This window comes from Aythya marila (assembly GCF_965140915.1).
Source record: "Aythya marila genome assembly, chromosome: 1".
NCBI classification, from domain to species: Eukaryota; Metazoa; Chordata; class Aves; order Anseriformes; family Anatidae; genus Aythya; species Aythya marila.
The window spans coordinates 160,935,810-160,950,691 of NC_139042.1; the positions used below are offsets into that span (position 1 = coordinate 160,935,810).

At 34.6% G+C, this 14,882-nt stretch overlaps 1 protein-coding gene across 1 annotated transcript in view; it reads left to right on the plus strand.

Moving 5' to 3' along the window:
* Positions 1-14,882, plus strand: part of CFAP54 (cilia and flagella associated protein 54) — a gene marked incomplete at both ends in the record, with an annotated part of 109,035 nt that overhangs the window by 77,420 nt on the left and 16,733 nt on the right. Inside the window, 9 exon segments of the mRNA XM_082752042.1 lie at positions 53-147; positions 1,713-1,882; positions 6,241-6,343; positions 7,090-7,228; positions 8,156-8,310; positions 8,517-8,702; positions 9,999-10,125; positions 10,614-10,769; positions 13,038-13,146. Of these exon segments, the coding sequence (XP_082608168.1) occupies positions 53-147; positions 1,713-1,882; positions 6,241-6,343; positions 7,090-7,228; positions 8,156-8,310; positions 8,517-8,702; positions 9,999-10,125; positions 10,614-10,769; positions 13,038-13,146 (1,240 nt within the window).

Below are 14,882 nucleotides of genomic sequence, written 5' to 3' on the forward strand. Positions count from 1 at the left end.
GCTTTGATTCTGCTTCTGTTATCTGAAATTTCATTTGAAATGCATTTGACAGTTAATGCTGATAAGACTTCAAGACAACAGGAACAAAGAAGCACAATGGTGCAGCTCGTTGACTGTAAAGATGAATTAAATATGGCCATGCTGAAGGTAATTTTGTTTCTTAGGAAAAAAAGCTTTAAAAACTTCAGATTGTTCCAAAAACTTTGATAATGTTTTCAATGTAACAGAAATTATGATGGTAAAATGACATGAATAAAGGGACTAGAATTTTCTGTTCCTAATCTGATTCTAATCTTATTAGCCACACATGAAGTCTTTGTGGTTCAGTGTACTTTTTCAAATATGTGTAGTGGTTACAGGCTAGTTTATTCTGTATAAATGTCCATATTGTCACAATCAGATTTTAGTATGACTGTTTCAGCAACAAGAATAGAGACTGAATGGGATTTCAAGGCTAAAATCATCTCCTTTCAGAGGTGGCTGTTGTAGACACTCTGATGGGACAGTATGCTCTACACTCTGATGGTACAGTATGCTCTACAAATAAATGCAAAGTAATTCATATGTGAAATATCTCAATTTTTTTATCCTGCTCTCTCTTTTAAATTATTTTAGAGAAAAATACCACAGGTTCTTAGTTAGTCAGTTTGTTTGTTTGTAAATTGTAAACTTCATGCTTGTCAGTTTCACATAATGAAAAGCCAAGAACTAAGGGCTGACATATTCTTCCGTCAGAGGTGCCTTCCACTTCAGAAGTATTTACTTTTGGCCATTGTAACAAACTGAATACTGTATGAAATACATCTGGTGAAATGGTGAATGGTTTTGAATGGCAATTGCTACATACCATGGACTAGAAACTTAAAAGTTTTGGTGTAGCTTGAAAATAGCATCTACAGAATAACTACAATAGAACTGTTAAATTAATTTGAATCAAGCTCATTTAAGGGCAATACTATATTTCTTACACTTCTGATTTTTCTTCAACCATTCTATTTATTTATTTATTTATTTATTTATTTATTATTATTTTTTATTTTTTATTTTTTTTTACAATAGAACTCAGAATTCACTGAGCAAACTGGCAAAAGAAAGATATTGGATGATACAAACTTTTGAATTCTTTCTGAATTCTGCTGAAAGTTTGATAACTGATCTTTTACATAAAATTAACTTCATTTTAGACTTGGCTTTTGCAGTTTCTTACAGATCTGTTTGCCAGAATGAGCATAAATTACAGTTGAAATTTCAGGATAAATTCTACTCTCAAAGATCTGTCAGATTACAGATAGAAATGAACGCAATACTTCTTGCAACCTGTTTAATATTGTATTTTAATATTGTATTTTATTGTATAAAATTCTAAAAGTACAGTATATAATTATCAACGATAGCTGTAAGATAATGATAGGAATGAAAAATTGTCAAGCCCATAAAATATTATCTTATGATATACGGTGTAGTTGAACATAAATTACAATAGTACAGGCATAGTTAAGATGTTCCTAGTTTCAGCAAATTGAATCTGTAAACGTGCAAAATCAAAATTAGAAATCCCAGCTACTTAAAGAAAAGGTACACTGTATTAAAGTTGGTTTGTTCTAGGGTGTAGTGGTAGTAGATTATAATGGAAGAGAATACCTTTTCTCTCCCTCTTTTCCTCTCTCTCCCTCTCTTTCCTTTTCAATTTTCAATGCTGTGTTTTTCTCTAGGGAATTTTACTGACAGAAGCTGAAGAAAGTCTTAACCATCTTGTGCAGAACATACAGGACAAATATGATGGGGAGATATCCCAGTGTTCTGTTGAAGATATAGAGGTTCTTACTGAGGCCAAACTTCAGCTTGCTGCTATTTTTCAACAACGGCATCAGGCAGCATTCAGGTAAGTAAAATTATGAACAACCTTATGTTGTACAGCTTTGACTATGGAAAATTAAAAAATAAATCTAGCAATATCTTTGAATCCTTTATGTCTACAAAGTTACATAAATATTCTAAATCTTAGCAACGAAACATAATAAGCCCATTGAAGTATCCACAAACATTAAGTTATCCTAGTGTTTCCTTTTTTTATTATTACTTTATTTTACTTTTTAAAAGGTCATGAGTTATTGGCCTGTGATTTCACTGTGCAGTGTTTTTATCATACAGTTTTATAAAAAATCAAAGAAAAGCTGCAATGTTTAGTTTTTGTTAAAGTCTGGATCTGTTAGGTCATGCAATTTTTATAAATTTAAAGTGTTTAGCAGGCCACTGAACTTGATATCTCTTTATTTCTGAATTCTACTATATTCTTAAAAGATCTACATTACTGTCCTAAAAGAACATTTCCTCTTTATATAGTTAATGCTGTCAGATTAAAATATTAAAATGTTAACGTTATAATAAATTTAATTAAAAATCATTGATGTAACCTTCAGGTATTAATTGAATTGTTAGGGATACCATGTAAAATACTGCTGTATTTACATGGTCTGCCAGATATTTTCTCCAAATTACCATTTTGAAATTCTGTGATTTTTTGAGATTCTCATCTATTTTGTAGAACTCCAATAAACTACAGTTATGCTGTTCTTTGAATACATGGGGCACACAGAAATATATTAACAACTTAGATGTTGAAAAATAAATGTTTTCTGCTACATCAAAGGCAAACTGTTTTCCTTCTCCTAACTATCCTAGGCAAATAAACAGCTCCAAATCAGATAGCCTTTAAATAACACAGTCCCTTTTCACTGCTATGCTACCGCAATTTAAAAAAAAATAATAATAAGGACAGGAACATCACAGTGCTGGATAGAATACTGAAAGGAAAACAATGAAAGAGTACTGCACCATGATCCTTCACCTGAGTTTTCTTTATATTAGTTTAAAATCTAGAAGTTTCCCAAAAGTTCATATATCTGGACTATAATAATTTATATCAAGGCTAGTAAGGTTATCAGTGAAGATGGGAAGTAAGAACTTTTAGGCTATTCATAGACATTTCTTATAATGAAATATTTATCTATTCAGTGCTTTTCAAATTAGATTAGTTTGCCATAAATTTGAGAAAATCGAAAAAGATAAAACAACAAATCCCTGGACAGTGGTCTCATTGTGTTTTAAGTACCATGTGGATTTTATACAATTTTTGTATTAGCACCAGTACACAGAATTTTATGCAACATCATGTGAATAAGCCTGTGTTAGCTTGATACTAGGGTTGGTAAAATCTGTGTTAGTAGAGTACCAACCCAAACTCATTCACCGTGCTAAACTTGTTCCAGTATGCAAACCATTTTCAGTGCAGGACCCTTCATTTTGACATGTAGTTGTATCCTAGTGTGTAGTTTCTCTCTAGGTTTATAACTTGTCTCAAATTGAAGAACCTTTTCTACATTATCAAGGGTTTCAATGGATTTGAATAATTTTGTGTATCATTTTTTGTTTAATGGGCCATATATATTGATGATGGTCAGAAAACAGAAAAAAAAAAACACACTACAACAACAAAAAGCCCACAGACAAAACTTTTTTTTTTTTTTTTTTTTTCTCCCTATTTTACAATTTTATTGCACTGCCTTCCATGGAAACTGCTGATCTATCTACCTCAGATACAAATGAAACATTTCTCCGGACAGCTGAATGTTTCCTGCCTGCCAGCCTAGAAATCAAACTTTGCATGATATTACAGAAATTCATCATTTTTTTCCTTTGGCAAAGTGACTTAGTGGTGAAATTGTTATAGTCAGCTGCACTTTCCTATTTTGATCGTCTTGCCACTTTCTGATTCGGCTGATAAAACGATGTGTATTTTGTCAAGGGAAATATATAGACACATCACTCTTGTTGACAGCAAAAGACGGCCACAAAAATTTCATCAAGGGAAAATTCTACATTACAGCCTCTGTCTTGCAAAAAAAAAATTAATACCTCAGAATAACTTTATTTATAGGAATAATTACACTGATTTCAAGGAGAATATCTGCACAGTATCTTCCCTAACTATTTGAGGTTTCTAATTATCTAAATATGTACTCATCTGCTTATGTGTGTAAATAACTAATTAAATCAATATGTATATGAATCCTTGGGCTTGTGGTCTACATTTTAATGGTGAAATTTATAGATAAGCACGTAGATAAAAATGGCCAAGTTTTCAGAATTTCAGTTAACTGGAGGTTGCGGTGCCCAGAAAGTTAGGTTAATATTTCTTAAAACCCTGTATATACTCTTGGGTACTGCGCTTTCTTCATTTTATTTGAGAAATGTTAGCCATAGCATCTCAAACAGCATTTTGAAAAATGTCAGATTTTGCTGTAATTTTAACTTTGATACCTAGTTTCAGGGGAAAACTCTTCTTAATAAAAAGAAAGAAAAGCATTTGGGATATTTCATTGCAATATCCTTAGTGTCTGTTTTGCTTTTATAAGCAAATTTTGTTTCATCTTTTCCTTTGTTAGAGAGAAGGTTGTCATCAAATTCAACATTGATTTATTCTAGTTTCACTTTGTTGAATAAAACTGGGGTAAACGGATGATGAAGGAGATTCATAAGTATTGAATTCTGAGAGCTGAAAGGCAAGATATTAACAGTTTTGGTTCTCACTGTTACTTTGGGGTCTATTTGTACTGAATTGATGTAATCCATCCAGTTCTGCATCACAAAAACAACAAGCAGGATAGAATCAGAAGGACTTTAACTACCCTCTTATCTCTGGAGGTTATTCATCAGATGTCAGATGTAAGTTGCCAGAATAATGTGAATAATTTCAGAGTAGTGCAACTCTTGTTCTTACTTCTTTGTGAATGAATCAAGAACTTTGCCTTTAAAACAATTAATCTAGCACTTCTCACTTCTCAAAAGTGGTATATTCAAACAGAGCCTGAATCCATCTTGCACTAAAAGCTCTTTACACTAGTCTGGCAGTGTAAGAAGGCTGTAAGGCATTCATAAATTATTATTTCATTTGCTTCACAGTAGCCAGTCTCTCTATAAAGAGGATTTCTGTATGTAAAACCTCTCTATTTAAAAAGACTTCAAGATAATTTGAATTTTTGTTATACAATTAACTTGCTGAAAAATATCTGAGGTGAGCTAGGGATACTCTCAAGTGCTTTTGCATTATTAGGAAAATACCTTTCAGTGGGTAAAGAAAAAGTAGTACTTCAAAGTGAACAAACTAAAAATGTTTTAGAGAAGAGCTAGGAAAGTAGATATTTACAAATGTAGGGGAAAATGTACAATTAGAGACAGAAAACTAATACCATGAGACTTTTTTTTTTTCACTTCTCAGAATATTTGGACCAACAAATTCTTTGTGCAACAAATCCTGTTGTTAAAAAAAATCTCAGTATGTTGGTTTTGCAAGTGTCTGAATATACTTGTGTTCACCAAGTCTACTGTTATAGCCATCCATTTTTGTAGATGTCATGGAAATTGAACAGTGTTTCTGAAAGCTTTAAAGAGAAAGCATGAAAAAAGAAAAGAAAAAAAAAAGCATAGTAATTAATATTTTAAGAAATCTGACAATATTTTGGAATCCCAAGTCACAATTTTTGGAAACGTGGTGTTCAGTTGATTGCTCCACCAGTTCTAATAGTGTCTGTATCATTCTAGATGCTGTTCAGAGTGAAGTCCAGAAAAAGATTTGTGATGGGGCTGGGGTGGGGGATGAGACTAAATATCATGTGATTGCTTACTGGCAAGGTTATGCGAAGATGGCACCTGGTTCAAGTTTTGACTGATGGTGTTTACTAAAATCCTGTGATTATTTGGTCATGGGGATTTAACAGAATGAATAACGTATAGTCTGGAAAGGATTTACGGAAGAAAGTGGTTTTGTAGGTCTTTAGTTGTTGTTGAAATACTGAACTCTCCCAGTATATTTTGTCATTTTCAGTATTTTTACATCTTTTAATTTCTAAAAGCCCATTCCTGAAGGAAGACGTGTAACTGACACTTAGAGTGGAGTTCTGCTTTGATTGCTCCAACTGAAGATTGTATTTCTTGGCTTACTCATTAGTATCAGGTTATATCTGGCAAAAACATTTCTCTTACTGCTGTTTTCTTACTTTTGTACTGCAATGCCTACAAATTCAGAATATGCTCTTAGTGCAAGTTATTACAATGAAGCAAAAATTGATAGCTGCTTATAGACATTTCTCATATAGTCAGAAGTGAAGTATCTGTTATAATGGAAGCATATAATAGTGAGTATAATTAGCGCTGTTTTAATAATACTGTTCTGTATCACAGTGTTGCTTTGGCTTTCACTGCAATTCGACTTCTTCAAGATGCAGACATTTTTAGGATGAAACCAACGGATTTTCAAGAAAAAAAGAATGTAAGGATGTGTTTTGTATGCATGGATATACGATTTACATGACTTTTTTAGTATATGAAGTCTTGTGCTAACCGTTAAGAGACTTTCAGAAAGTTAGAACATAGCAATCATCTGTATTACATGGTTGCCATTAAACTGGGGAGAAAATGATATATGATGTTTCATGTCATATATCAGTACTCCCAGTACTATACATCAGTATTTGTTTCTAATTACTAGAAAAACTAGGAACAAGAGAACAAAACCTATAAATTTATTTCTAATCTCTGTTTAAGTTAACAGAACTTGATATTATTGACCCTGCTCTACAACCACAATGGACCATTCCGTTCCTTAGGGTTTTGAGCAATGTTCCTGTTTGAGATGAAAGAAGTCCAAACTCTTAGAATTATTCTCCATGAGCTGTTCATCACATGGTGCTTCAGCTTATCTTGTGTTTTTCACGTACATATAATTAATGGACTCTCCCATTAAAGCTGGCTTAATTTGATCATGTTTCAAATTTTCTATAGATTTTAAGTTAAATAATATATGGGGCTCTTTTATGAAAAACAAAGAAGCAAGCAAACAAACCAACAAACAAAAACCACAACACAACATATCTACCATTCAAATACATATGTTGTTATGATTATCTTATTATTTGTAATATGTTTGTACTAACTTCATTTATTTTAGAATGAATACTATTCTGTTGCTTTGTATGTATTGAAGTAGTTGACTCCCAAAGTAACATTTCTCTTGCTTTTGGAAATTATTAGGATTTTTGTGCTCAAGATGGTCAACTGCCTCACAGTACAATTGCACAAGATCATATGAATATGCATCTGTGGCTAAGGTGTCGTAAAATGTTAGTGACTGCACTAGTAACACAGATACATGGCATTGGTTATATGGAAGGTATTACCCTTTTTCGGTTTATGCTTTTAGAGTATAACAGGCAGAGTAAATTCTTATTCATAAATAAAAACATTAACATTGATTACTGTGCAATTATTTGCATTAAATTCATTCAGTGCAGTAAGGAAGATGTATTTCTGCGTATAATCTCTCCCTAGAGTACATAAAAACAAAACATTACATTAATGTTTAATGGTCATAATCTTTTGACAATCATTTGTGCAGTAAAAAGTTTCAAATGTAATCAGTGTAATTAAATTAAATAGGTATACTTGTTTAAAGAAACAAAGCAAAACAAAACACACTTGCAACATACCACTAGTTTAAAAAATGTAAAAGTTTTATTTTTTCACTTTTTATATCACCTATAAATGAAAACATTATGTTCCAGATTATTTTACTTCTAAGGATTTAAGTGAGATACTACAAAGTACATTTACTGAAGTTTGATGATAGAAAAAAAAAAAAGTTTTTCCTACTTAGTTCTATAAACAATATAAACTCTGAAACTCACTCAAGTATCAAAATCATGGTCTAGGTCAGTAACAAAACTTTTATATGAATCTCTTCTGGATAATTCCTGTAAAGGCTGTTGCTATTTTGCAATGCTAAGATCAGATTTTTGAATGTGACATTTGCTCTGCAAAATCTGCAAAATTAATTATGCTGGTGGCTAACATACAAATAATGCATTTGGATGAATTTAAAGAATGTACAACTTAAACACTCTTTAGTTTTTCTTTCTTCTGAGAGCAAATTTGGCAAAGAATTGGTGAAATGATACTGTGGAATCTGTATTGTCAGATTTCCTGTAACTTTCTAGTGGTTTTCTAATATAATAATAATAAGAATTTTCTAAGAATGGAATAAGTTACTGTGAAGTCTTTTCTATTGTAGTTTTACTAATCATGTATTTCCTTCTTTTAGAAAATTATGTGGCTGAACGCAGAAGTGTGATAAAAGAAGTAATAATAGAGGCGGAAGCCTTTGGTGATATTGAGACTCAAGCTGAAATGATGGTGCAAGCTGCTATTCTTGACCTTCAAGAAAGATGTCCCATGGCAGGCATTAAACTTTTGCAGGTTTGAGCATAAAGGAGAGACTGTTGGCTTTTCTTTGATGCTTTTTTTTTTTTTTTTTTGTGGAGTCAGAACAGCTGATGCAAGCATTAAATAAGCTTGAAATAATGCCTCTACAATAGAGTTTTTTTCACTTTTTGTGATTTGTCCTCATAAACAGATGGCAAACATTGTAACAACATTGTTTTATGTTATCTATGTCCAAACAGGATATCATCAGTTTACTCCAAGAGAATACATTTATTTTCTCTCCAGCGTCTTTGACTCTTGTGAAAAGTATGCTTCTGCTGGCAGACGTACTAGCATTGCAAACAGTAGGGGATGCAGAATATTGTTCTTCTGCAGTGGAACCATTAAATTTACTAATTTTGGCACATGAAATTACCATTAAAGCAGTGAGTATATGATTTACACAGCATTTTCAAATCCTTACAACAGTTTTAACTCATCTATTCTGGAAGCCCTTTTAACAATTTATTAAAAAAGGCTATTCCTATTAATTGATGAGTCTAATTTTCCCTAGATTGCATACTATAAAGAAGTAATTCATTTTACCAACTTTTTTTTTTTTTTTTCATAATCATCATGCATATTAATAGTTCTAAGTAGTTTGATATTTTCATACAGTTTAAAAAATATTGATTACTTGCAAATGTATGTCCGGATTGAAAAACAGAAATGGGAAGTTTGATTTTTCAGAGATCTGGAACACTCACTTTTCCCACACATTGGTGTTCAGCACCTCAGGGAAGATGTATATCTCATAAAATTCCTAACTTTTGAGCATCCAAGTTTAAGGATTTAGCTTTGTACCTTGACTTAGAATGATTTGAATTTAGAAAATGTATAGAAAATGACGTATTGTTTAGATTGACAGATTGTTACAGTCACTATGAAGAAATAATTTCCATGTAAAAAAATATATAATTAAAAAATTATCTAAAGACATGATATATGTGAGAGGACTGTGTAGTAATTAATAATTTACCTATTTGGTGATCTAAAAATAGATATGCACATCTCCACACTTTCTTTATATAGATTGTGAAGAAAAGCTGTTAGATCAAATTTTTAACCTCGTATTTCCTAATATAGAAATATAATCATTTGAATGTTTGTTCCCCCAAGTAATGAATAATCCTATGAATCACTTTATACTCAGACTTCTGCTTGTGAAACTTGCTAACCTTCAAGAGACTTAGCAGTTTACAGCATGTCTCCCATCACTATATTTCCATGACTGAGAAGTTTGGTCCGTATATGCAATGTTATTTTTCTTTTCTGGCCTCTGGCTTTTGCTGGATGTCAGATTTCTTTCCAGACATGACAGTTTCTTTCTAATGATCAGGTTACTTGGGAGTTCTATTTCTTAAAGACTGCCTTTTCCGAGGAAGTTTGCTTTTAGAAACCAAAGCCTGACACTAATAAATCTGATCAAGAGTTCATTGAAATTCTTCGTTTTCTACCAAACTTCTCTGCAAAGAAGACAATCACAAACTGAAGTAAAGGAATGCAAGAGTATCAGGCCCTTTCCTAGTGTTTTTTTTTTTTTTTTTTTTTTTTTTTTTTTTTTTAATATATATATGTAAGAAACAATTGAGTTCCACGTTTTACAAGTACCTCACTTACTTCTTCAAACTATTTAGTTTAGTATCTGTAACTTGATTTTACAAAACATACTCTTTTTATAGATTTTTTTGTGTGGAGAATCCATTGAACAGCAGATAGAGGACAGTACATTGACTTGCTTAGTCCTACCTGCAAAAAATATCTACTTGCCCCATATCAACCTTCTAGCCCAAGTCAAAATGAGAATTGGTAAGAAAAATGCAATACATTATTATTTTTCATTTTTCATTCTTTTTCATTCATAATTTATGCACTAGCAGATAAACTGATGCATCAGAGGTGAAGGTACAAGAACTGGTTAATAGAAAACGAATCTGGGAATTTGGTAAGGCTCAGAGAGGAGTAGGTTCTGCCTGTAACTGTCAGGTGAAACAAAGGTAGGAAGTGGCTTAGTGCCAGTCCTTCAGATCATTTGTCAAAGGATTGATTTGTTTAGCCTGAGCTTCTTTTGAATGGCCTAAGTAAACCTCATTAGCCTCATAAACCTCATGAAGTAATGAAACATCATTATAGTTCCATATTCATGGAATATTAATCCATATTAATCACTCAAATATTTGAGAATTGGATTGTAGCAGTAAATATGTAACAGCATTTGTTCTGAGGAACTTTGTTTTGCATAAATTGGTTTTGTATTAAATCCTTTAGTAAAAGATATCTATTTTTTTCTTCCTTAGGATGCACATTAGCTGAAAAAGTAGCTTGTACACCTGAAAGAGTAGATCCACTGCAATGGTTATGTGCTCTCAAACATTTAGAATCAGCATTGGAGCTTTGCAGAGAATCTGCAAAAAAAGAATTAGATATCGAAGCTGAGTTTCTTTTTCAGATAGGTAAATATAACCCTGTTTTTTCATCATAATTTCCTTCCTATGGTGATCTTATACTTGTAGCCTCTCTTAAAATGGAGACATTTTCTTAGAAAAATAGAACAGATGTGGATATTTGTCATATACCCTAACTTCAGATCTGTCTCTCCTGCATTTCATATCATACCAGCATAGCTCAAGGTGCATTATGCAACAAATAATTTCAAAACTGCAGTAAAACTTTTCCCATCTCTATGTTATCAGGGATCAAAGGGCATAGCTGATGAGCTTAAGGACACTGTAGAAAGCTAATTAGCTCCTTTGCATCAGTCTGATGTAAAGAAGATGAGAGCTTCATAACAATTTTCTAATTAATTTAACAAAGCTAATGAATTACATGTGTGCTTGCGTTTGGACTTCAGTGGCATTATGTTTTGCACCAGGAGGTGCTGGATTGTAAGAATCCCAGCTGAAATGGCAATCATACTCTGTAAAGTTATCACTTAAAATGTCATTTACAAGGTTAGCACTATAAAGGAGAAGATAGTGTAAACAATCGTACAACCCTTCAGATTCTGACAAAACCAAGTTGCACATGGGCCTCTAGTCAGGGTGTAGCACACCATGCAAATCCCATCAGTGAAAATGTGGTCTCATTTTGTCTTTTGAGCTCTTGAAAGAAAGTAGTTCTATTCATTGTTTCTACTGTCAAACAAAAAGCATGTTCACCTAACTTCTTGCTACACTTTACAAAAAGGCAAGGATCTGCAGGTAGCATAATCATTGGTACTAAGAAGCTGATGCCAACAGGCTCTCTTGTTAAGTTAGGTAGATAAGTTTATCCTGTGGCCAGAGGACATACACAGCATGATACTGGCTCACAAGCCATACTTCATGTACAGCGCAGACCTGTGCCTACACAGTGACTGTTATGTGGATCACTAACCCTTCAAAGTACAATGGTCTTCCAATTGGATCACTACACATTAAGAGTCATTATGATTCCACAGTTTATTTTAGCTAGTCTATGAAATGACCTGTTACACAGGCATTGTGCATAGCATCGAAAAGAAAAAAAAAAAAAAAGGAAAAGATTTTCCTTATTGGTGTGGTGGTTTTACCCAGCTGGGCAACTGAACTCCATGATAACCACCCTTTCAATCCCCATCCTCAAAAGAAAAGGGGGAGAAAATACAATGAAAAGGGCTCAAGGGCTGAGATCACTCAACAATTACTGTCACAGGCAAAACAGACTCAGTATAGGAAGATTAATAAAAGTTATTGCCTCTTACTAACAAGCTAGAGCAGTGAGAAACTAAAAACACCTTCCACCCTCTTCTCTCCAAGCAACTCAGGGGAATTGGGAATGGGGAATGCGGTCAGTCCCTGATGCTTTGTCTCTGCTGCTCCCTCTCAGTCCCTCTCTGCCCCTGCTCCACGTGGGATCCCTCCCACAGGATACCATCCTTCCTGACTGATACTGTGGGGGCTGCCCACAGGCAGCAGCTCTTCAAGCACTGCTCCCACACGGCTCCGTACCACGGGGTCCATCCCCCAGGAGCAAACTGCTCCAGAATGGGTCCCCCACGGGTGGCAGCTCCCCTCAGGCCCCTGCTCCTGCGTGGGCTTCTCTCCACGGGCTGCAGCTCTGGCCAGGGGCCTGCTCCTGTGGGGGCTCTCCATGAGCTGCAGCCTCCTCCAGGCCACATCCACCTGCTCCACCGGGGGCTCCTCCACTCATGGGGGGGCTGCAGCGTGGAGATCTGCTCCATGTGGGACCCATGGGCTGCAGGGGGACAGCCTGCTCCACCAGGGGCCTCTCCACAACCCACAGGGGAACTGCTGCTGCCTGCCTGGAGCACCTCCTGCCCTCCTGCTGCACTGACCTTGGGGTCTGCAGGGCTGGTTCTCACTCATTCTTCCAGTTGCTGTTGCTCAGCAGCTTTTTTCTCTTTCTTAAGTACGCTCATGGAGAGGTGCAAACAGCATCACTTATTGGCTCGGCTTTGATCATTGGCGGGTCCCTTTGGAGCTGTCTGAAAGTGGTCCTTATTTAACATGGGGCAGCTTCTTGATTCTTCTCACAGAGGCCACCCCTGCAGCCCCCTGCTACCAAAACCTTGCCATGTAAACCTGATACAATTGGGAAGAAAACAGATAATTCAGTCTATTGTTCAACTTTCCTGGGGATGGGGATGGGGGTGTGTGGGAGGAACAACCTGGGTCAGGGTCTTACAGAAAAAAATAAATAAGTAAAATCTTGCAAATCTGCTTTCTATATTTCTTTCTTAGGTAAGGTGGAATGCCAGATAACCAAAGCAGGCAATAACAAGTCATATCTAGCTGTTGAAACACTGTTGGAAGCTATAAAACTGAGCCAGCAACATGATCAAAACTTTGAGTAAGAAACTAGATATATAACTTTCAGAATGATTTTAATATATATTAAAATGAATATATTTTTGACCTTTTCCTGAAATTTGGTGTGGGACTTCTTTTATGGTTTTGTACAGTTTTCTTCTATTGTAGTAAAGAAGAACTAATGTATATTTATTCTCTTATTTAAAACTAATGCTAAGAAGATGTAAAAACATTTTTTTGAGTATACTAAGTTACGGCTTGTAGTTTTATTTCCAAATTTTTACCCTCTCTGTCAACACCAGCGACTGAGCTATCAGTTAAACAGGGGTTTTATTCATATTTCAGAAGATGAGCTGTGGCCTGCCCCTTTCCAGATAATAGAAATCCAGCTTGAAAAGGTTAGCAGCCAGAAAAAGGCAGAAGAACAGAGGCAGAAGGAGCACAGGAAATGTGTTTGTAACAGATATCAGGACAGTGACTTTGGCATTAGTTATCTGCATAGAAGATGCCTAAAGAGCTGAGCCAAGCCAGCCAATAAATTCTGTCAAGCAACTCTGATATATTGGACATTATTTTTTTTAGATTCTTGACCAGTCTTAATGAATAATGTGCCATGTATGGTTACAGACAGTGTAAAGGCAGCAATTTACCTTGATTGTGTGGGTATTCTGGTACTTAAGTTAATGAACCAGAACTCTGAACACTGAAGCAGTAGCATAGTAATAAACCTCTACAAGCAAGTCAGCATGATGGAAGATAGTACAGAAATCGACTGTGGTGATGTTCTGCAAGTTTAATTTGCTACACTCTTTTTTAATTTGCTACAGTCATTCTAAAGTCTGTACAGCAACATCAATGGACCTCTACTTTCTTATTTTTGGAAAACTAAACATCCAGATCACCTTTATATGAGCCCTCAGATACCTATGGAATTGTTTAATTAAAGTTGCTTCTTGATGACTGAAATCCTGTTTTATTAGCAAGACTGGAAAGTTAACTAAATTGTGGCCAACCAAGTGCAGAACTTCTCATTTTCAGGCTTAGTTTGTCCTCTCCTGAACTGAACAAAATTGTGTGACTTTCATATTTTGCTTCACACAAATCATACTAAAGCTGGAATTTACGGTACTATCTGAGCAGCCAGCTCTGTGCAATACGACTCTGTCCAAAAGAGTAACTGCATGAGCAGGAGTTTGTTGGTAAGATTAAGGAAGCTAATTCTTAGGGGAAATTTGAAGAGTTCTGCAGAGATGGGAGGAATCTGTGTAAAAAGACTTAGAAACCTAAAGGGAATAGAAATGTTGGAGAAGTTCTGCAGATACTGTGATTTTGGTCTTGTTTATAATACTACTGAAAAAATGACCAAAGGAGAAAGAAGTATAGGAGAACAGGAGCTGGTGAGGACAGTCTGTCTGGAGATGTAGTGTGCTGGTACAGAACTCATAACTAAGAAGGTTCTTCAGCTGAACCCAATGAGGAAATGAAAGATCATTTTGGTCACCTTTGGTGTTTTTCCTAGTTCCTGGAAGAGACAAATACTTTTCTAGGTTTGACTGAATACTCGTATCCAAATTCAGCCATCCATACTTCAAGGAAACTGGGACAATAGATATATGCCTGAACTTGAGGAAGGAAGAGGTTTCTGTACAGAAAGATCACTTTCCTTGCAGAATTACAGTTTTCTTACTAAACATTTCCCATTTATTTATTGCATAAAGTAAAAGAATTATTGAATATTTATTGAATATTTATTGCATGTGGCACAAATTATATTTG